The following is a 22,826-nucleotide window of genomic DNA, read 5'->3' on the forward strand; positions in this document are numbered from 1 at the left end:
TAAAATTCAAAATTTTTAAATTTTTTTCGTTAATTTTTCTAATAAACACATAATTATACACAGAGATGAAGACTAACACTTTGTTAGCAGTCTCTCCCATTTACACTCTGATTTATCGTTTGCAAAGATCTAGCTGAGTATAGCTTTTGCAGGAAGGCAATCCTGCAGCTGACATTTGATTTGACATCCCAAAGACACCTCGGTCCTCATTCCAAATAGCTTAAGAATTGTGCCAACTGCTATGACAAACTTTAAAAAATAAAAAAGAACCCACCTTCCGAATTCTTTACCTAATTAATTATTTCATTAAACAAATACAAATAATGCAGTGGGAACACATTATTCTACACCTACTACTAATTCAAGAATACTATCTTGACTCTTTAAATTATTTAAATCACAAGTGTGTCCCCTTTCGGGTAAAATTACTTTTCTGATTCTTATTTTCTTGTCTGAATAATTATCATCTTGAGAGAATTCATACACAAAGAACCCGCATCTATAAAATATACATATGTATAAACTTCCACTCTCACTCTCACACCAAAGTAGCCCACCTACCTCTCAATAGAAAATAAGTTGCCCATCGTGCTATAGGAGCGTGAGATGCACGCGCACCATCCATGCGTGAATGTAGCTCCCCCAAAGGCACAGAGGTAGCTGTTATTTTTTGGCCACTCTTCTAGCCTTTTAATTTTTTTAATTTTTATTTTCAATATAATGTTTTTATTTTTATTTTTTGCCTGTTTTCTCTCTCCAAATGAGCTTCCTTTTTTCACCTCACGGTTCACACAAAGATATCTGTGAGTCAGTAGGGTTTTTTAATCTTTACTCTTTCTCCCTCATCCCTCTCTGTGAACCTACAATCTTGACTCTTGAGAGAGAAACCCAACACAACACAAAACAAACATAAAGCCAAAATCTTTTTTAACCCAAAACAAACCCTAATTCCCAAATCATAGTCTTCTTCTTTTTCCTTTCTTCCTGCTATTGTTGACTCAAAAACCTTGGCTTTTCACTCTTGTTCAATTTCTGCTCCAAACCCTAGTCTTGGACCCCAATTCCCACTTCCAAAATGGCCCGTTTGCCCTGAATTCACCATCATGCTACTTCCATTCCATGCCATTGCGGGCTAGTGGGTGCTGGGGGCATTCCGGAAATTTGGTTTTTTGACTGAATTTTGTTGCTTTCTGGTTCTTAGTTGGAGTTTGGGAGATGAGTTCGGATGCATGCGTTGCGTAGGTGGGAGAGGAAAGCCATGGAAGGAGATGAGCATCAGCTGCTGCTAGCATGCGTGATTTCTGGGACCCTTTTCTCCGTTTTGGGTTCTGCTTCATTTTCTATTCTGTGGCTTGTGAATTGGAGGCCCTGGAGGATCTACAGGTAATCATCTCTTATAACTTTTTTGAAATTTTTAGTTACCATCTTTGCCCAGATAGAGATTAAAAAATGCAATGTTTAATTTAATTTATGGCTGCATTAATGTATTTGTTAATATTAGGGAATTAAGCTGTAGTTAGTTAGAAGTTTCATGACTGCACTGTTAAAGTAAGTTCACTTGGGGATTTATTGCTGGGTTTAACTCTTCTATAAAACAGAGGCTAAGGGCTGCATTCAGTATGCAATTCTGGGATTTATATTTTGTTTAAGAAATTGAGAAAGGCAGCATCTTCAGGGAACTGGAAACTCCTCTTTTCTGAAGAGTTCCTTAAGAATGTGAGAAACAATTCCCATCTCCGGCTTTCAAGAATACATGACTTAGATGGGTTGTAACTGACGGGATTGGAATACTTGGGGACATATGGCTACAAAGTGGAGAAAATTGTGAGTGAAGCCTAGGAGGTGCACAAATTTTGCGCTGTTTCGTTATTTGACTTCCCTTTGAAGTCCCTTTATCATAGTGAAAGGGATGCATTTTGGTTATAATCTTTAGTCTCCTTACCCCTGGTTCTAATTTGATCCAGGATTGTCTACAAGACTCTCCAAGATTACTTGGTCCTGCTGGCCAATTAGGCTAAGATTCTAGTTAATTTGGGAATTTTAGTTAAGTACGTAATACTGGCCAGCATCATTTTTTGGGAACAGAAGATTACACAAAATCATGCTGGTTAGACCTACAAAAATTTGAGAACTATAAGGGTACAAGTACTTTTGGCTAAATGGAAACATGTACTTTTGAGAACTGTAAGGGTACAAGTATTAGGATTTTATGAACTTCATAGGAAAGATTTCCAATAGGCCACTGTAGAAATAGTTATAGCCCAAATGATTATCGAATATTTTACTTTTCCATACTGATATCTTCCTCAATTTACACTGACCCAATTCTTTATATTTTGTATATACGGATGCTAATATTTATCCATTTCCTTTTTGCGCGCGTGTGTTTTTCGAACAATATTTTTAAGCATTTGCGGGAATCCACATTTCTTGATATATTTCTGTGTGGGCATGGGTTTTTTTCATCCAATTTTCAAACAAGGATTGATTACTGTTGGAATGCTTGCTTTGTTATAACGCTGAGAGTCTTAGATGCTGCATTTTTTCCCAACTTAATTGTACCATGGGTGACAAACAGTTGGATCCTTTCTCTATGAATTATGTTTTTTAACCTTTTTACCAAGGGGAGAGTCATGAGTGGGTCATCTTCTGCTGTGACCCCTTATATGCTGGAGATGTAAAAATAATACATAATACAGTTTTTGTTTGGAAGCCTTCTGTATTTCCGAAATTAATGATGTTTTGTATTCACTTAGCTACTTTGTGATCATTTGTGATGCCTTTTTGCAAAATGAGTTGCTGATTCGTGTACTCATGCTTAAATTATTGAATTATCAACATACAATCTCTCTCTCTCTCTCTCTCTCTCTCTCTCTCTCTCTCTCTCTCTCTCTCTCTCTCTCTCTCTCTCTCTCCCTCCCTCCTCCCCCCCTCCTAGCATATAAAACTCCGAATATAATACTATCACTTCTGTATTTTTTTTCCAGTTGGATCTTTGCCAGGAAATGGCCAGGTATCTTCCATGGACCTCAGCTGGATATAGTATGTGGCTTTCTGTCTCTTTCTGCATGGATACTTGTCATTTCTCCGGTCCTAGTACTGATCATATGGGGAAGCTGGTTGGTTGTAATATTGGATCGACATATAGTTGGTCTGGCGGTAATAATGGCTGGCACTGCTCTCCTACTGTCTTTCTATTCGATCATGCTTTGGTGGCGAACGCAATGGCAGAGCTCAAGTATGTATTTTCTGTACCTTTAATCAACTTTCTTTTTTCCTTATATGACTTAAACTGTACGAACAGATAGTAAACCTTAAGGTTTTGAAGACGATCAGAATGGACCATCTAAGTTAGCTTAAAGAAAAGATGGTTTCTTATTAATTATATACCAAGCCTTGGGCCTTATATTATTGATAAGTTGGTGATAGGGTATATGAGATCAGCAAAGATTATACATGAACTAACATGTGTCGAGTTGGTAATGGGATATATGAGTTGTGATGGGAATTGATGATGGGTACTTAATGGATCCAGTGTACTCATGTTGATGGTCTAGTTCCATTATGTTGAGAGTATCAATCCCACATCAGGAAAAGAAGGGACCTTGCATGTGCTTATAAGTAATTGGTAATTCCCCATATTGCCAATTGGTTTATAGTGGAACCTCTACTTTCTTCATGGTATCAGAGTAGGTTATCCCTTGTGTGAAGCCCAACGGCCACACGTGCTCCTCACGTCACTTGATTTGTGTTGTCCACGTGCTAGGTTTGAAAATTCGCCACGCGTGAGGGGGGCCTTGAGAGTATCAATCCCACATTGGGAAAATAAGGGACCTTGACCTTGCATGTGCTTATAAGTAGTTGGTCTACTCCCCATATTGCCAATTGGTTTTATGGTGGAACCTCATCTTTCTTCACATTCAACATAATTTTTTGGAATATGTATAACTCGAGCTTGCACTTAGCATTCATGTTTTTATAAAAGTATTGTTTATTGGTTTTTGTTTTGCGTAAGCATTAAAATTGTTTTATAATTTTTCTTTAACAGGGGCTGTTGCAATTCTTCTTCTTCTGGCTGTTGCCCTGCTATGTGCGTACGAACTTTGTGCTGTGTATGTTACAGCTGGTTCAAAAGCATCTCAGCGGTATTCACCGTCTGGTTTCTTTTTTGGCGTGTCAGCAGTTGCCTTGGCAATCAACATGCTCTTTATTTGCAGAATGGTGTTTAATGGTACACCTTGCAAACTTTTATCCTGTTGCATGCTTTTCAATTTGATGATTTTATCTCACTGAAAACAATAATTTGTAATTTCTGCTGTCAATTATTCTCTACAATTGGCTTGCCTTCTTCAAAAATGTTCTCCATCACTTTGTGCAGGGAATGGCTTAGATGTTGATGAATATGTGAGGAAGGCATATAAATTTGCTTATTCTGATTGTATAGAAGTAGGTCCTGTGGCATGTTTACCAGAACCACCAGACCCTAATGAATTATATCCTCGACAGTCTAGCAGGTACCCCTTAATGTGCAAGTTTTATTTCATAAGTTATTACTGGATTTTATTATACTGTTATTGATTAAAAGTAACTAGTCCTTCTCTTTCATAATAGATGCTTGTAAAGTGAATAGTGTTACCACTTTCACAGCCTTTTATTGATTATCTGAAAAAACTCGAGAGGAAAGAGATATGTTGAACAGATCTGCATCCAAGGCAATAAATGGTCTAGATAATCCTTACAGAAATTTTACATCTAGATAATCCTTATAGAACTTTTACTTGTCTTATTAAACATTGAAGAATTTGGTCAGGGTTTCTCCGTCTGTTGAATTGTGTAATATATTTATACCTAATAGCTTACATCTGGTTTAAACTTGCCCCAGAATTTTGTTCAAGTGTTGTCTGCATTCTCTGATTTCATTACGTGTATGTAGGGCTTCACACCTTGGGCTTCTTTACCTTGGCTCACTTGTAGTCCTTCTTGTGTACTCAATCCTCTATGGTTTGACTGCAAAGGAGTCACGTTGGCTTGGAGCAATTACATCAGCTGCTGTCATCATTCTTGGTATATTAACCACTGTCTTTTGTTTTGTTTTTGTTTATTTTTGCGTGCTTTATATTCAAATTTATGTATTAATTTGCATATCCAACATGCTGTAGATTGGAACATGGGTGCATGCTTGTATGGATTCGAACTCCTTCAAAGTCGTGTTGCAGCATTGTTTGTTGCTGGAACATCTCGGATCTTTCTCATTTGCTTTGGGGTCCACTACTGGTTTGTGCATTTTTTTTTTACTATTATTTGAATGTTACTGCCTTTTGTTTCTCTTGGTTCCCACAAATACTGCCATTTTTTGTCAGGTATTTTGGGCACTGCATTAGTTATGCAGTTGTAGCTTCTGTTTTATTGGGCGCTTCTGTTTCTCGTCATTTATCTGCAACGAACCCGTTGGCTGCAAGGAGAGATGCCTTACAGAGTACCGTGATTCGCCTCAGAGAGGGATTTCACAAAAAAGAGCAAAACAGTTCATCTAGCTCATCTGAAGGTTGTGGTTCAAGCATGAAGCGCAGTAGTAGCGTTGAAGCAGGTTGCCTGGGTAATGTGGTTGAAGCAAGCAATAGGAGCACAACACAGTGCACACTTGATGCCAATAACTGGACTAACACTCTATTACGAGCTGCAAGTTCTCGTGAGGGGATTAATAGTGATAAGAGCATAGATAGTGGAAGGCCAAGTTTAGCATTGCGTAGCAGTTCTTGTCGTTCAGTAATCCAAGAGCCTGAAGTGGGCACATCCTATACGGACAAAAATTTTGATCACCATAACACATTGATGGTTTGTTCTAGTAGTGGTCTGGAAAGCCAAGGCTGTGAATCTAGTACATCAAATTCTGCAAACCAACAAACTTTGGATTTGAACTTAGCTTTTGCATTGCAAGAAAGGTTGAGTGACCCGAGGATTACATCTATGTTAAAGAAGAGGGCAAGACAAGGTGATCTTGAATTGGTTAATCTATTGCAGGATAAAGGATTGGATCCTAACTTTGCTATGATGTTAAAGGAGAAGAGCTTGGATCCTACTATTATGGCATTACTTCAAAGAAGTAGCTTGGATGCTGATAGAGATCACCGTGACAATACAGATATCACCATAGTTGACTCAAATAGTGTTGGTCATGGTTTACCCAATCAAATCTCTTTGTCAGAAGAACTGAGGCTTCATGGGCTTGAGAAATGGCTTCAATTATCGAGACTTGTTTTGCATCATGTAGTAGGCACCCCAGAACGGGCATGGGTTCTTTTTAGTTTAGTTTTCATCCTAGAAACAATTGCTGTGGCAATTGTTCGTCCAAGGACAATAAAAATAATAAATGCCACACATCAACAGGTGAGCAAGTGATCTTCTAATGTACATTATCATTTATGAGTTGGTTACTTCATTGTTATACTTCTCAATCCTGATTGATGATGAGAGATGAAAACTTTACATATAATTGTGTACCTGATCATGCCTAAATTTTATATTTTGTTTTTTCTGTAGTTTGAATTTGGCTTTGCAGTGCTGCTGTTATCTCCTGTCGTCTGTTCAATCATGGCTTTCCTTCGATCTCTTCAAGCAGAGGATATGGCCATGACCTCAAAACCCCGCAAGGTATCTCACACTGACTTTAGGTTTGTTATTTTTTTTTGGATTGAACAAAAAGGTGGATGTTCAATTGCTTCAAATAGTCTTGATAGGTTTTTCATGGTTGAATTTACTCTTGAGAAACAAACGTGTTTAATGTAATTGTACTAGTCTGGATGCTTGTTGACCTCTGTGTAGTATGTAAAAATGGGTTGGCCTATATGATTATTGATTAGTAGGAAAAATCTCTTGGGGAATGCACATTTGGATCGGTTTGATTGGGGCTGAGCTTTTCCACTATCTTTTTCTGTGTACACCTATGTTATTTGAAATTTATTGGTGCTTATGCTGGTTCTCTTTCTCATGTTTCTTCAGTATGGCTTTGTTGCTTGGCTGCTCAGCACTTCTGTTGGATTGCTGCTTTCCTTCTTGAGGTATGCTCTAGCTTATCGGATAATATATAGAGTTTGAATCTCTTATAAAAAATATATATAGAAGAGAACGAGTCTTCCAAGTTTTCAGTTTTTAAGTGTGAAATGAATGGTTGAATGGATCAGTTGGCAATGTCTGAGTGAACCTAAGTTGTTTTTTTTTTGCATATATAACTCTTGATTGTATAAGATAATTTACAAAACTTGTTTTATTACTAAGTTTGCAAATATTGCATGTCATTTGAGTTTCTGATCATGTCATACTGCATTGCACCATTTAGTCTTAAAAAAGATGGTCTTTAACTTGTCTGTAAAACTTGTGGCTCTTAAATCGCGAAAGCTGTCTATATCCATCATGCTTATTATCTCTTTCCAATGTGCAGCAAATCCTCAGTTCTTCTTGGATTGTCCTTGACTGTCCCACTCATGGTGGCATGCCTTTCTGTTGCAATTCCTATATGGATCCGTAATGGTTACCAGTTTAGGGTTCCTCAATTACAATGTGCAGGTCCTGCAGGAAACCATCAAATTCGTGGAACAAAAGAGGTTTGTACTAAATCCATTTGTACCATGTTTAATGAGAGCATCTATCAGCACAAATATGGATGTTGGTTGCTGCTTATATCTCATTCTCACCATTGTCATTGGATGGTTATGCATGTATATGGATTCATACATACTGACAACGTTGATGCGCTTCTTTTCATTTATGTATTTATTTCTTGGAGTACCCACTTATTTATATGGAGAACAAAGTACTGAATTTATTTTTTAGCTTTAATTACTTCCCTTGTTGTTGTGTGATTTGATTATTGTGTGCTTTCACGAATCATGATTTCAAGAGTTTCCCTGAAGGTGTTTCTCTTCTTATTTTCTATTATACAATCTTCTCTTCTACTTTTTCACCCTTCACCAGAATTTATGGTTGACTTGAATTTTTTGTAATTCTAATTACATCTTGTACTTTGTCAGGGTGTTATTCTTGTCTTAAGTACAATATTATTTGCCGGATCTGTGTTAGCTCTTGGTGCGATAGTGTCTGCAAAGCCCTTGGATGACTTAAAATACAAAGGCTGGACTGGTGAACAGAAAAGCTTTAACTCTCCATATGCGTCATCCGTATACATTGGCTGGGCTATGGCTTCTGCGATTGCTTTGATGGTCACTGGTCTACTGCCGATTGTTTCATGGTTTGCAACATACCGGTTCTCCCTGTCTTCTGCAGTGTGTGTTGGGATATTCACAGGTGATTTCTCTAGATTTTTTGTTTCTTTAAGACTCTTTTCTTTTCGTATTGGAACATAGTTGGTACCCTGTTTTCGCTCATGAATTTTGTCATATTACCTTGTTTTTCCAGTTGTCCTTGTGGCATTTTGTGGTGCATCCTATATGGAGGTTGTGAAATCTAGAGATGACCAAGTTCCAACAGAGGGTGATTTCCTTGCTGCTTTACTTCCTTTAATTTGCAGTCCTGCATTGTTGTCTCTTTGCTCTGGGTTACATAAATGGTAAGTGAACTAATTGCCTTTTAATGACTGATTTGAGGCTGAAATCCATGGCTTGCTTTCCTTAGAAATTAGAACTATGTGGAGTAATGGGTGCTTGCCAACGTTCTGAAATTTCCTGGATTTTGTTTTTCCAGGAAGGATGATGATTGGAAACTCTCTCGGGGTGTTTATATCTTTGTCACAATTGGGCTGCTGCTTCTGCTTGGGGCAATATCAGCTGTTATAGTTGTAGTTAAACCATGGACGGTAAGTCAGGACTAACTTTGGTACCCTTGATTCTTCCAAGATTTTATAGGCAGTTGACCTCTCTGACAGTGCTTTTGGCTTCACAACAGGTTGGGGTGGCGTTTCTTTTAGTTCTTCTCATGATTGTACTAGCTATTGGTGCTATCCATCATTGGGCTTCAAACAATTTCTATTTGACAAGGACCCAGACATTCTTTGTTTGTTTCCTTGCATTTTTGTTGGCATTGGCAGCATTTCTTGTTGGATGGTTTGAAGGTGAAGATATTTTGTTGCTGCTTTTATTATTTACCTCATCATCAGTTTGCAGTTATATACTACATAGAAATATATATATATATATATATATATATATTATGCTACTAAGTACTGACCTTGTTTTACTCTCTCTGTACAGATAAAGCATTTGTGGGTGCTTCAGTTGGTTATTTTCTATTCTTATTTCTTCTTGCTGGGAGAGCATTGACTGTGAGTTGAATTCAATATTTTGAATCAAATTCTAAATTCTCACTCTAATATTTGAGTTCTTGTCTCTACTTGTTCCGCATACTTTAATTTTTTGTTACATGGCGTTTGGTGCAGGTTCTTCTTTCACCTCCCATTGTTGTTTATTCTCCAAGAGTTCTCCCTGTCTATGTTTATGATGCTCATGCAGATTGTGGAAAGAATGTCAGGTGTTTTATCATGTGTTTTTAACTGATGAACATGTGGTACACAAAGTAGTTTTGCTTTATCATGTGTTTTTAACTGATGATTCCATTTTGTATCCCTTAACAGTGTGGCATTTCTAGTGCTTTATGGGATTGCATTGGCAACTGAAGGCTGGGGTGTTGTTGCCAGTTTGAAAATTTATCCACCATTTGCTGGTGCCTCTGTGTCAGCAATCACTCTTGTTGTAGCCTTTGGGTTTGCTTTCTCTCGTCCCTGCTTGACTCTCAAGGTTTTCTTTATTTTGCTTGAGTCTTTCATTTGGCATTTGTTCGTTCTACGTAGTTCGATATAATTAAATGCTTTATTTTGGTGGAAGATGTATTGACATATTTACCAGTTGACTTGTTTCTCTTTGCCATTGAATTTCCCTTTCTCTCATGTGCTCTTTTGTCTGATTAGATGTTCATTTTTATGTCTAGATGATGGAAGATGCAGTACACTTTCTTAGTAAGGAAACCGTTGTTCAAGCTATTGCTAGATCTGCTACCAAGGTATGAATAATATTGTTATTATCGGTTTTTCAAGCATTGTTCTTAAGATTTTCCCCATCTACATGGAAGCGACAAACACTAATATGCATGTGTATGTGTGTCGGATCGGATAAGCTGTGTGAATTAATAATTTATTACTACATATTATTCAACCATGCCCTTAAATTGCACAAACTTTTAACATGTTTACCCTTATATTTGTATTCTGAAGCTGGATTTTCATTCTTGTTAGAGGTGAATGTTCTATTTGAATATAACAGGGAGTTATTCTTATAATCATGCAGACCAGAAATGCTTTGTCTGGAACTTATTCTGCTCCACAAAGGTCTGCCAGTTCAGCGGCTCTCTTGGTTGGAGATCCCACCATTATGCGTGATAGGGCAGGAAATTTTGTGCTTCCCAGAGCAGATGTCATGAAATTAAGAGATCGTTTAAGAAATGAGGAGTTAGTTGCAGGCTCATTCTTTTGCAGAAAGAGATATGGAAGAACTTTCCGCCATGAACCAACTAATGATGTTGATCATAGAAGAGAGATGTGTGCTCATGCACGAATATTGGCTTTGGAAGAGGCGATTGATACTGAATGGGTGTATATGTGGGATAAATTTGGTGGGTATCTGCTTCTTTTGCTTGGTTTGACTGCTAAGGCAGAGCGAGTACAGGTAAATTTCGACTGTTGCTGCTTGCCATGGATGATATAATTGTTTAAGTGTAAACAATAACATTGTTTTTATGCTATGCTAGGATGAGGTACGTTTGAGACTCTTTCTCGATAGCATAGGGTTTGCTGACCTAAGTGCCAAGAAAATAAAAAAGTGGATGCCCGAGGACCGCAGGCGGTTTGAGATTATTCAAGAGAGGTAAAGTTCCTCTTCCACATCTGGGTCTTCCTCTATGCGATTGTTGACGTTATCCTCTCTTCCTAATTGTATATTGATTTTGTAGTTATATAAGAGAAAAAGAGATGGAAGAGGAGCTCTTAATGCAAAGGCGTGAAGAGGAGGGGAAAGGCAAAGAGAGAAGAAAGGCTCTCCTGGAGAAGGAAGAACGCAAGTGGAAGGAGATAGAAGCTTCTCTGATTTCCTCCATTCCTAATGCTGGCAATAGGGAAGCAGCAGCTATGGCAGCTGCAGTGCGGGCAGTAGGGGGTGATTCTGTTCTTGATGATTCTTTTGCTCGAGAGAGAGTTTCAAGCATTGCGCGTCGCATACGAACAGCTCAGTTGGCTCGTCGAGCAGTTCAGGTGTTGTATATTATCTCAAACTGTTTCAAGCAAATACCACTATAAGTGATAGCATCATCAGTTCGCTTCTCATATAATGTATACAAAAGTAGGATATCTTCTCAGTTCTCATTTACTGTTGGGCTTTCAGTCTTAGATATTTTCTGACATTTATTAAAAGATTCTAGTCTTAATAGCATCCACATCTTTTTCCATGGGGGGATGATGAGTCATCTTTATTCTAACTTAATGATACGAGAAAGGTTTCAATGTTATGGTACCTGGTCTTGTTGTCTGGATTTGAGAACATTTCCACAGGCACCCTTGTAGAATATATCAATATAATGCTCTACTGTGAGTTGGAATCCATGAGTGAGAGAGTCTCACTTCTTAACGAGTAAAGGATGAGTGTGGTATACTGTAGACATGAAATGGGTCAAGTCCTTTTGTTATTAAGTGATCAAACCATGTATTCAGTTCATCTCAATGATCCAGTAGATCCAATAAGTATTCAAATACCTTGTGCTGTTATCTTTTGTTTTATCATATATCAATCTGTTATTCACTTATTGTTTGTCCTGCCTCATCTGTTTAGTTTGATTGCCTTGTCATGATATTTACATAAGGAGGTTGTTTGTTCACGGAAATGTGGTTGTTAATGTCATTGGCAGACTGGAATTTCTGGGGCTGTATGTGTTCTAGATGATGAGCCTATAACAAGTGGCAGACACTGTGGCCAGATTGACCCCACCATTTGTCAAAGTCAAAAGATTAGCTTCTCCGTTGCAGTGATGATTCAACCTGTATCTGGGCCTGTTTGCTTATTTGGCACTGAGTTTCAAAAGAAAGTTTGCTGGGAAATATTGGTGGCCGGTTCTGAGCAAGGTATTGAAGCTGGACAAGTTGGGCTTAGATTGATCACAAAAGGTGATAGACAAACTACTGTTGCAAAGGAGTGGAGTATTAGTGCAACTAGTATAGCAGATGGAAGGTTTGAGCCTTATCCATTAAAACAAAATTATTGGCTTTTTTTTTTCTTCTTCTGATTCATGGATTCGTCCTGATGGTTCTCTATTACCATCCATTTGTTTAGGGCTACTTAATTTCTTTTGTTGATCACATATTCTTGTGTTTGAGGTGGGCTTTTCTTTTTCTTTATTATTATTCTAATATTTTAGTATCAGGTCTGTTTTGATTTTATGTTTTTCTGATGGACCTCTTGTTCACCTTGTCTGGTTCCTTAATAAATTCCCAGTTTTATGTATGAAAAAAAAAGATTTTTAACCATGAATACGTGTTTGTTGATAGCTTTTGAATCTCACTGGAACGTGTATTTGCTTTTCAGGTGGCATTTGGTAACAATGACGATTGATGCTGATTTAGGTGAGGCAACTTGCTATCTGGATGGTGGTTTTGATGGCTACCAGACCGGTTTACCATTGCATGTGGGTAATACTGTCTGGGAACAAGGAACAGAAGTTTGGGTTGGTGTTAGACCACCTACAGATGTGGATGCGTTTGGGAGGTCAGACAGTGAAGGGGCTGAGTCTAAGATGCATATTATGGATGTGTTCCTATGGGGAAGGTGCTTAACTGAAGATGATGTTGCTGCTCTTCATTCAGCTATTGGCTCAGCTGATTCTGATATGATAGATTTTCCTGAAGATAATTGGCAATGGGCAGATTCACCCTCTAGAGTATGTGCATTTTGTCGTTGATATAAATTGTTCTGTATGAATCCATGCTAGAATGTAAAGTAAAGTAATTTAGTTCTTATTATAGTGGGTGGTTAAACCTATCAACTGATTCTGCTTCGCATTCTTTTTCCTTTGCTAGGTTGATGAATGGGATAGTGATCCTGCAGATGTAGATCTGTATGATAGGGATGACGTTGATTGGGATGGGCAATATTCTAGTGGGAGGAAACGAAGGGCAGAACGTGATGCAGTGCTGGTTGATGTGGATTCATTTGCCAGGAGGTTTCGGAAACCTAGGATGGAAACACAAGAAGAAATCAACCAGCGAATGCTTTCAGTTGAATTGGCAGTCAAGGAAGCCCTCTCTGCAAGGGGAGAAATACATTTTACTGATCAGGAGTTTCCACCAAATGATCAGTCATTATTTGTAGATCCAGAAAATCCCCCATCAAAGTTGCAGGTTGTTTTATTGTTCTGATTACCTTTTTGATTTTGTTGTTGACAGAATCTGTGGTCTTAGATAACTTTTCTGGCCTTTTGAATTTAGGTTGTTTCTGAGTGGGTGAGGCCTGCTGATATTGTAAAAGAGAGTCGGCTGGATGCTCGTCCATGCTTGTTTTCTGGCACTGTCAATCCTTCTGATGTTTGTCAGGTTTGGCTCTTTGCCAATATGGTAATTAATTATGATTATTTTGTTCCGCATTATCCTTAAGTGGGTTTCCATTCTAAATAGGGCCGACTTGGTGATTGCTGGTTTTTGAGTGCCGTTGCTGTTCTGACGGAGGTTTCACGAATATCGGAAGTGATAATTACCCCAGAGTATAATGAGGAAGGAATCTACACTGTTCGCTTCTGTATTCAGGTGACTTGTCATTTTAACATAACATTTCCGAATCATTTAGTTTTAAACATGAAGTTCTAGTATAAACTTGCATCTATTACCATGGGTAATATGAATTAAAAAGAGAAGATAAGGAAGAGAGGATAAACATCTGGAGGATTTGCAGTGTTTCAATAGAGCACGCTAAAGACCTTGAATTTCTTGCTACAAAAGACCACCGACTCCCGATCCAGTTTAAAATTTAAAGCACTCACCGTCTCTGGATAAGAGTTTATTATATATAATTCTGATGAAAATAGTAGCTTGGCCTTGTTTTATAGGAATTTTATTTCTCTGTAATGGGAAGTTTGCAACTTTATGCAGCTAAATGATCGTTAAGATGCTAGAATTCTTGGAGACTAATTAAATAGAACGAAGTTGAATTCCCACTCTAATAGTAGCATGCTAAGGCTTGTTCCTGACATTTCTTTAGGGTGAGTGGGTTCCTGTTGTTGTGGATGATTGGATTCCATGTGAGTCACCGGGGAAACCAGCGTTTGCTACTAGTAGGAAAGGTAACGAGCTATGGGTTTCTTTATTGGAGAAGGCGTATGCTAAATTGCATGGCTCCTATGAAGCATTAGAAGGTGGGCTTGTCCAAGATGCTCTTGTCGACCTTACTGGAGGTGCTGGCGAGGAGATTGACATGAGGAGTGCTCAGGCCCAAATTGATCTTGCGAGTGGTCGACTATGGTCTCAATTGCTGCGCTTCAAACAAGAAGGCTTTCTTCTTGGTGCTGGCAGTCCATCAGGTTCAGATGTACATGTTTCCTCCAGTGGCATTGTGCAAGGTCATGCCTACTCGTTATTGCAGGTGCGTTGGAAGGCGACCATCTCTTAGTTATGTCATTATATGTCAGCAAATGAAACTTGCATAAGGTGGGCTCACTGTTCTAATTTTGTTAACTCAGGTGAGAGAGGTGGATGGCCACAAGCTTATTCAGATTCGGAATCCATGGGCTAATGAAGTTGAGTGGAATGGCCCTTGGTCGGACTCATCACCTCTTTGGACCGATAGGATGAAGCATAAGTTGAAGCATGTTCCTCAGGTTGTTTACTGTTTCATTTTTCTGCATCACATATGTGAATCCATCTTGTCATTACTTTTGGTGGAGTGTTTCCAATCTCAAGACATGATTCATAATGTTTCTCTATTGTCTCTCTTAACAGTCAAAGGACGGCATATTCTGGATGTCCTGGCAAGACTTCCAAATTCATTTTCGATCAATATATGTTTGTCGTGTCTATCCCCCTGAGATGCGCTATTCTGTTCATGGCCAATGGCGAGGTTATAGTGCTGGTGGCTGCCAAGATTATGAGACATGGCATCAAAATCCACAGTTCCGATTGAGGGCCACTGGCCCTGATGCCGCGCTTCCAATTCACGTATTCATTACGTTGACACAGGTATCTTTCGAATTGGACCTTGTTGTGTATTTATATGAACAATTAGCTATCTTTTTATAACTGGATTTATAAACTTCTATCATTTGGTCAATGCTTAGGGCGTGAGCTTCTCAAGAACAGTTGCTGGTTTCAGAAACTATCAATCCAGTCATGATTCAATGATGTTCTACATTGGGATGAGGATACTCAAAACTCGAGGCCGTCGTGCTGCTTACAATATATACCTACATGAATCAGTTGGTGGGACGGATTATGTCAATTCTCGAGAAATATCTTGTGAAATGGTTTTGGATCCAGATCCAAAAGGTTACACAATTGTGCCTACAACTATACATCCAGGGGAAGAAGCTCCATTTGTTCTTTCTGTTTTCACAAAAGCATCAATTACCTTGGAAGCCTTGTAGTATGCTGTGGTCTTCAGATGTCTTTTCCTCCTTTGGTATGAGAACGCTTTTGAAAAAAATGTTGAATTGCTTGGGCTGGACATGGACTGCGTCTCCCTGTTGGAAGGCTGCGGTGGACCACAAATTAGAAGACATGATCACGGTAATTTTCTCACTGTGTCTAAGTCAATGCGGTGGTCAATCCTCTTCCGAATGGTTCTCTTCTTTTCGAGCTTCTTAGAGGACTTGTTAATATGGACATAATTCTGAGCAGGGCAGGGTACATATGATGCGACTGATTCTATCATTGCAGAAAATGCAAAGTTGCCAGGTCTGCAATTTTGATTAGCGGCACTGAACTCTCCAAGTTCAATGCACCGAGTATCAGACGGGTCCTTTAGTCGCAAGAATGAGTAAGAGGCGGGCATATACATGCATGTGGTGCGAAATGGTGCTTGTGAAAGAAAACTAGTCGCACTCCTCGCTGGCCTTCTATGCATATCATTTGCTTCCGCCAGCATGGAACAGGGCTTTCGGGGGTTTTGTAATTGTCTCTGTACATACAACTAATTGTTTTGCATGGAATGAATATAGGTATGATGTTGTGTAAATGAGGGGGGAAATTGGGAAAGAAATAGAATATGTTTAGTTGGAGGGAGATGTAAGTTGGCAAATGTAGCTAGAACTCTTTGTTGTTTTAGCTGCAGTTTTGAGGTTACAAGTGTCAACCAACGAATGGAGCCCAAGTGTACAAAATATGTAATTCTCTCAATTTGATTCTCCTGTTTCATTAATTCAATGTAACTTGCATTATCTTGTTTCGTTTTACTTTAACGTGCATCTTTTATGCTCATTAATTTTCTCACTGCGAATCAGGTTGCTCAGTTGACAAAAAAGATAAGGAAAAATCGTGAATGTTATCAAAGCTAGAATCGTCTGTCTTCAGAGCCCCTTGAAATAGGATATGTTAACAGCAAACATATAAGTCCTTTAATCTCCAGCAACTGTGTTCAATAATCCTCCAAGCTTGCAGTTTTAGGTGAGTCGCGACCGGTGATATGAAACAAAAAGAACAAATATATTGATAAAAATGATCATGCAACTAGGGCAGATAATGAAGTTTATTTTCCAAGTCTCAAAAATGCCGAAGCAATACATAACAAACCAAGGGAAGAGAGATCACGCTGTTTCTTTCAACTTTTTCTTTTACCCGGCTTTGATCTCTGTCCCTAGTTGCATACTCGAGTCCTAACTACTCGATAAAGTTGTATTTTCTTGCCTATTTTTCACGTCTCTCTGTCTGATTCGCTATCGATACCTCCCATGGCCTTCAATCCTCTGGGTCTCTGCATCATAATGGAATCCCAATCAGTTTCGGATTTGCATAGTTATGCTTGGCACAACAATTCTTAGGAAAATAAACAGACAACATAAAATATCATATGACATATCCATTTGTTAATCGATTTTGAGGTCCCGAACATTTAAAAGCAGTCTCAGATTCTGAATCCATTTTTTTGTCAACCCTAAGGATGGAACAATGTAGTTAAGACAACTGAAAATTAACCCAAAAGAGACAAGAATACCTTCTTTGAAGTCTTCTTCTCCCTGACTTCATACCGCTCCTGGCACAAATCCGATAACCATACACCGGGCATCACCAACTGCACACGGAAGTGAGCGTAAGTCAAACCCCTCACAAACAAAAACGAAAAAACAAAAAAAAACAAACACAAACAGTTAAACACACACACACACACACACACTCACACACACTCTCTCTCTCTCTCTCTCTCTCATGAACAACTTACAAGTAGGCTTTTCTGGAGCAATTTTGCTCTTTTCTTGGGCCTTTGAGGTAGCTTACACCCTTTCATAGCCATGAAATCCTCTTCCTTTTCTTTACTAGACAATGATAGAAATAACCTTGGCCAAGCACGGCTTCCTTTGTCATCCCTTGCAGGACCAGGATTATCTAATCCTAACACCTTCCCGTTCTCGTCCAACCCTAATGAACCCCTTGTTGTGTAGTACCGATCTTCCTTCTCAGGTGAAGTAACAAATTGCTTCCTACCATTCATTGGCGAAGCTGAACTCCTGCAATCAAAACGCAACCACTTGGTAAAATGTTACCTCTATTCCACTTCCCACAGACTTTCTGATTGAGAATTTTGCCAACTTAAGCAACGAATCTGAGATATAACAATATCATCACAACACTAACTTCACAAGTGCCATGATTCTGGGATTGTTCAATTTATTACCACTAAGTTCTAACCTTTCACTTCCATTTTTTCATTTCTTTATTTTTAAGAGGGATCTTTGAAAAATTTCAGAGAATACAAAAACAGAGGATAAACATACAAGCTCTTAGTTCAAGAGTAGCTGCTTCAAACCAATTTATAACATAATATCTAGCATACTTCAAACTTTGAAAAGTCAACATTTTTGCATCATGTTTCAGTTAAAACCATCGATGTTTCTTACTTATCCATGCGATTGGGCAGTGGATGACGAGCCGGAGAGTCTTTATCGGCGGTCCGAGATGTGATTTTCTTCTTCTTCAAACAGTCCGACGATCTGTCGTTGCTCAAGCTTTCGTCCTGCTTCAACTTTGAACATCTAAGCCTCTTTCTGTTCCCCCATTGCAGCACAAAGTCTGACTCTGTGGCCTTAGAGGTTTTCCCTTCCTTTTCCATCTCTGCAACCATAAATTTAGAGATTACCCATCTGGGAATTCCACTAAAAAAAATAATAATAATAAAGTGCGAGAAAATGATAGATGAGTGGAAGATAATTTCCCCAGCATGTAGAGAACTGAAAACTGACCTCAAGATCTATGGAGATAACGGCGAAAAATGCACTTTGTCTCAGACAGCCCTGCATTTCAGTGGATTTACGATGACCCCATTAACAAATTAGATCGAATAAAAACAACATCATAGTAATTATCTGATCTGTTTGGTTGCTGAGTAAGTCTCGGACAAAAAAAAGACAAAGAAACAAAGGAACCCAACGGGAAACCGAACAGACCAAACAGACCATGACGATTATACAATCAGCAGGTGAGATATTTGAAGAAAAAGAGCTCATTACATAGTGTGATGGCAGCCGAGCAGCAGCAGAAACTCAAAAAAGTGAACAACTTTGGCCTCAAATTTTCTCCAGAATAATTGAAAAAATAAATACAGAAGAGTGATGACGGTAATGAGATATGGGTTGTGTGTTGGCTTTTGTCTTTGAAACGCCAAGAGATCAAAAATCGGCGCTTTTCTTTGTTATCTTCACTTCTGTGAGTCTCTCTCTCTTCCCCTCTCAGAGCCTCTGTTTTTCTTTTGCTTTTTCACCCTACTTTGATTTGTTTTTGTTGCACTCCTCCAATCACCAATCTCTACTATGTCACACACTTACCGCTATACATGTCGAAAATGATTTTGACTGTCGGATGTCAAATGGTCATATGCGTTTCCCTCCAACTGCCTGACCTTTTAACCCCCCCCTTGTAAAGAAAAGTACTTAGGTTTAATGGGTTACCGTCACCATATAATTTTTATAGTTGCAAATTTGATACCTAATTATTAAAGAAAAACTTATATGGCATGGTGTTATCCTGTTCCAACGAAATAAATAACATATGAACAAATACTTTCACATGTCTTAATTTTATTACCATAAGACGCCACCGTGTTGATGAACTGGTGTTGTACTATGTAACTTGCAAAGGTTTATGAGAGTTATACTATCTCTTGCTTATTAATAAAGCATTATGCGAAGGAAAATAGGGGATCGCCCTTTTTCAAATGAAAGTAAATAACACGAGTTTCGAACTATTAATTTGATTTTGAGCCCAAGAGACTTTTAGGTCGTGCACAATTTTCCATTAATTCTATCACATGCAATTCGCATGACCAACTTTTCTAGGCATATGCATCATTAAAATGCTACAATCACAAAAAAAAAATAAATAAATACTTGAAATTTTGATAAATGTTAGGAAGATTAAATTTGTATATAAAATTTAAAAATTAAATAATTTGTCACTAATATGAATAAGCACATTTATCAACGTTTAATTAATAACTCAATTATCAACTTTTATATTATTTAATTTACAAAATTTTATCTACAAATTTAATCAGTGCCAACTTTTCCACAAATTCAATTAGATTGACGGAAAAAAGAAGTTGATTAGGTATTTAAGCGCTGGGCTTACGTTTTGGGTTGTTTCCCTTTTTCTTTTGGACTAGGACTCTCTAGCTAGGGTTCCTTCTTTAATTTTGTTGGTAATTTCTTTCAGATTTATTTTATTTAAGAAGCACCCATCGCTCTATTGCAAAATTCTCCACGCTGCCACACTTGGCTACAAAGTACAAAAGTGTACACTTGTCTACAAAGTACAAAAATGTCTGTAAGTAGTGGGGGCATGGCAAAGCGGAAGATAGAAAACAATTCTACAAGAAGTACAACGGAGTTGAACTTATCGAACAACAACAGAAAACAAGTTCATCATGCTCATCAACCGAATACGATGAAGTCCCGCCCAATAATATTCATTCTGCAAAACACTTCTCTCACAAAGGGTTTCGTCCATAAGGTACACACTTCCAAAAACAAAAACAAAAACAAAAACAAAAAAGGATTAAGATTTCTTTAATTTGATATGCAAATGCTTGAAAGAAGATACCCTGAATTCAACTTAGACGTAATATTTAACATTTCTTATGTTTCAGAGGTAGAAGATTCTAGATTTAGCATTTCTTATGTTTCAGAGGTGGAAGATTCTAAAATTGGATGACGACCGTAACCTTCTCCTCAAGCAGAACAAGATGATTTTGGGCCTGCAATAATTTACCAGGTTTGTGAGTTGTTGGTGTGTGTGTGTGTGTAAGAAATTAATTATATTCTTAGAAATCATAGCTCTTAGTTTCAACCTAGCTCCAACAATATATTAACATGAATAATTTTCTAAGGTTTTTTTTTAGTGGAAGGATTAATCCCAACTCTAAGTTATAACTCAAACAGTACATTCAGGTTTTGGATTGAGATTAACATACAGCTTGCTACCGTATGCTACCAAAATTTTAATGTTTTTATTTTTTAGGAAATAGAAGTCTTAACATTGGATCATATGCAGTCTTACTAAGATCTTGTGTGTATTAATTCATGCTTAGGGAGTCGCTAATGGCAACTACAATCCTCCCTTGTGAAAATTTTAAAGGAGGGAGGAGCGTTGAAAGACCAATTTAGAGCACACTAATAGCAGTCCTTTTCTGATATATTCGATCGTCCTACATTGCCGTCTCTTCAAAGTACTTCTTGACCGATTATGAGGAACTTATTAATTGATTTGTCGTTTGATTCTTCAGTTTCTCAAGTGGAGTTGCTCACAAAGAAATGTATACGCACCGAAGATACAAATGAGGTACTTATGCGCGTCATCGAGGAACCTGTAACTCGAGATTTACCTGTCAAGTTACTGATTATAATTGGGATATATGTAGGTCTCTCTGATAGTTTAGAGAAGTTGGTTGACATAGATAAGTACGTTATTTCTGCTGGGGCCGATGATCAGGATCTTGTTTTTGTGGTATACTTAAGAATCTGAATTGCTTATTATCTTAGGACTGCAGAACTTGCTACTTTATTTATTTTAAAATTATGGAATCACCATGACTACTACGTATTTATGCTCGATCAGGTGGGTGTAATGGCCCATGAAAAATCAGTAAGGAGTACGCAGATGATTTTATATCAGGTAATTCACACTTAAATTAGGTTGTATCTTAAAGTAAATCGTATTTACCTTTTGTTCTATGTAGTCTCGCATTCACCAAAAAAAGTGTCTTGTTTAACTTGCTGATGTGCAGTGTCGAATTATTGAATGGGAAGCGAAAGACAGCATAGCATTCATTTACGAGGCAATGGAGTGGACGATCGGTATCTATCTTAGGTTTATAAATAGTTATACCTTGCAAATTGATCCCAATGCGTCAAACAAGTACGAGTCACCAACCGAAGAAAGAAAACCAGGCATATAGGCAAGAAACTCAAAAGGATAGGCAAATGGAAATGATTGGATGGTTTGTGCCTCCTATCTAGTCCCATTCCATTATGAAGATGTCAGTTAAGGTCAGTTTGGGCTAGGGTAGTATGATTTTGCCCGTTTGTGCTCAAATTCGAACCACTTTCTTGTAAGCTAAAGTAGTTTAAAATATCACTTTGTCACAAAATAACAAACCCATTCAATTTCATGTACGATTTCATTCTATAACTATGCATGTCTTTCCAACACTTCATGCTTCGCAAGTCACATACTGGTATATTAGTGGGTTTTCTGATTCTCTAGCCAATATGGCTGCCATATTCATGATTTGTGAATACTTAAATTTTTTTGTTATATATTTTTTTAAATTTATAATCATTCATGAAATTTAAACTCGGAATTTCTTTAAACATAGTAAAGATTGAGTACTGCTTTTCTTTACTTAGATGTGACTTGAATAATGAAAGACTAGGAAGATGCATAAAAAGAGTAACAAAAACCGTCTTATTCTCATTTATTATAGATTGGCCCAGTTAATTTGTTTGATTCCAAAAACATCCTTTCAGTTTCAAAGCATTTAGCCTGGATTTGCCTTGTGTAAAAGAGTTGGAGTTTAGCTAGCACTTATGGAAAAGAATCGTTCGTGATAATATGATCACCATTTTTAATTTGCTGATTTCCTTGCCTCAATTTCTTTTGACCCATTCACATACAGTAGAGTTTTCATAATCATATGATCACAATTTTGCGGACTCAAAACTTTAATTTACATATTTTAATGTTAATTAGATTGTCTTTACGATAGAACATGTAAGGATTTGTTAAAATTAAGAATGAAAATTTTCCTCCGATATTCAGTCTTAAATAATTAGATCAAATTTCCATGTTTGATTTGATTCACATTTGGTTCAGTTGAAAACTGTGTAGATACAGAATGAAGCTGATATGGACAACACACCAACCCAGCTGGTAAGCTTAGGTGACCCATCTAGTTTCCAAGTTTCCAAGCCAGCTTTCCCATTACTATTGTCCATTGCAGAGACCACAAGCAGTTCCGATTTCCCTTTCATGTGGATTTTAAGCTAAAGTTTTAAGGAGCGAGATTGTGGAAATCACAACCCAAATTGTAACTTCGAGGACTTTTACCTCCTACCCCATGTATATATGTCCTATCCATTTTAGATCC

The 22,826-nt window shown here is 37.8% G+C and overlaps 2 protein-coding genes and 1 long non-coding RNA gene across 8 annotated transcripts; 2 read left to right on the top strand and 1 right to left on the bottom strand.

Moving 5' to 3' along the window:
• Positions 1-864: 864 nt before the first annotated feature.
• Positions 865-16,674, top strand: LOC137743750 (calpain-type cysteine protease DEK1). 5 transcript variants are annotated; one of them, XR_015952960.1, is made up of 32 exons: positions 894-1,383; positions 2,988-3,238; positions 4,049-4,231; positions 4,379-4,514; positions 4,934-5,064; positions 5,160-5,274; positions 5,361-6,387; positions 6,541-6,651; positions 7,000-7,058; positions 7,439-7,601; positions 8,028-8,301; positions 8,413-8,563; positions 8,698-8,809; positions 8,899-9,064; positions 9,204-9,274; positions 9,389-9,480; positions 9,584-9,746; positions 9,937-10,008; positions 10,293-10,670; positions 10,753-10,868; positions 10,954-11,251; positions 11,902-12,221; positions 12,576-12,927; positions 13,067-13,387; positions 13,475-13,579; positions 13,661-13,789; positions 14,241-14,621; positions 14,719-14,856; positions 14,978-15,214; positions 15,313-15,760; positions 15,872-16,356; positions 16,474-16,674. XR_015952960.1 is itself a non-coding variant. In XM_068483694.2 (30 exons), the coding sequence occupies exons 1-30, from the start codon at positions 1,226-1,228 to the stop codon at positions 15,616-15,618; spliced, it is 6,516 nt and encodes a 2,171-aa protein (XP_068339795.1). In that variant the 5' UTR covers positions 865-1,225; the 3' UTR covers positions 15,619-16,410. The 5 variants fall into 5 exon arrangements, 1 of the variants encoding a protein (XP_068339795.1); XR_015952962.1 differs by having other exon boundaries at positions 15,911-16,356; XR_011069525.2 differs by lacking the exon at positions 16,474-16,674 and having other exon boundaries at positions 15,872-16,410.
• Positions 16,657-18,983, bottom strand: LOC137743751 (uncharacterized). Its single transcript, XM_068483695.2, has 6 exons — positions 18,694-18,983; positions 18,427-18,477; positions 18,085-18,298; positions 17,409-17,694; positions 17,184-17,261; positions 16,657-16,943 (listed from the first exon to the last, which is right to left on the bottom strand). Exons 3-6 carry the CDS (start codon positions 18,294-18,296, stop codon positions 16,884-16,886), a joined length of 636 nt encoding a protein of 211 aa, XP_068339796.1. The 5' UTR covers positions 18,297-18,298; positions 18,427-18,477; positions 18,694-18,983; the 3' UTR covers positions 16,657-16,883.
• A 922-nt stretch (positions 18,984-19,905) lies between these two features.
• On the top strand, positions 19,906-21,888 carry LOC137741446 (uncharacterized). 2 transcript variants are annotated; one of them, XR_015952964.1, is made up of 4 exons: positions 19,906-20,191; positions 20,328-20,452; positions 20,964-21,352; positions 21,465-21,888. It is a non-coding gene; the product is annotated as an uncharacterized LOC137741446 (long non-coding RNA). The 2 variants fall into 2 exon arrangements; XR_015952963.1 differs by having other exon boundaries at positions 20,367-20,452.
• Positions 21,889-22,826: the final 938 nt, after the last annotated feature.

Source organism: Pyrus communis, chromosome 11 (assembly GCF_041283825.1).
Source record: "Pyrus communis isolate YQ-2024b chromosome 11, ASM4128382v1, whole genome shotgun sequence".
Classification (NCBI taxonomy): Eukaryota; Viridiplantae; Streptophyta; class Magnoliopsida; order Rosales; family Rosaceae; genus Pyrus; species Pyrus communis.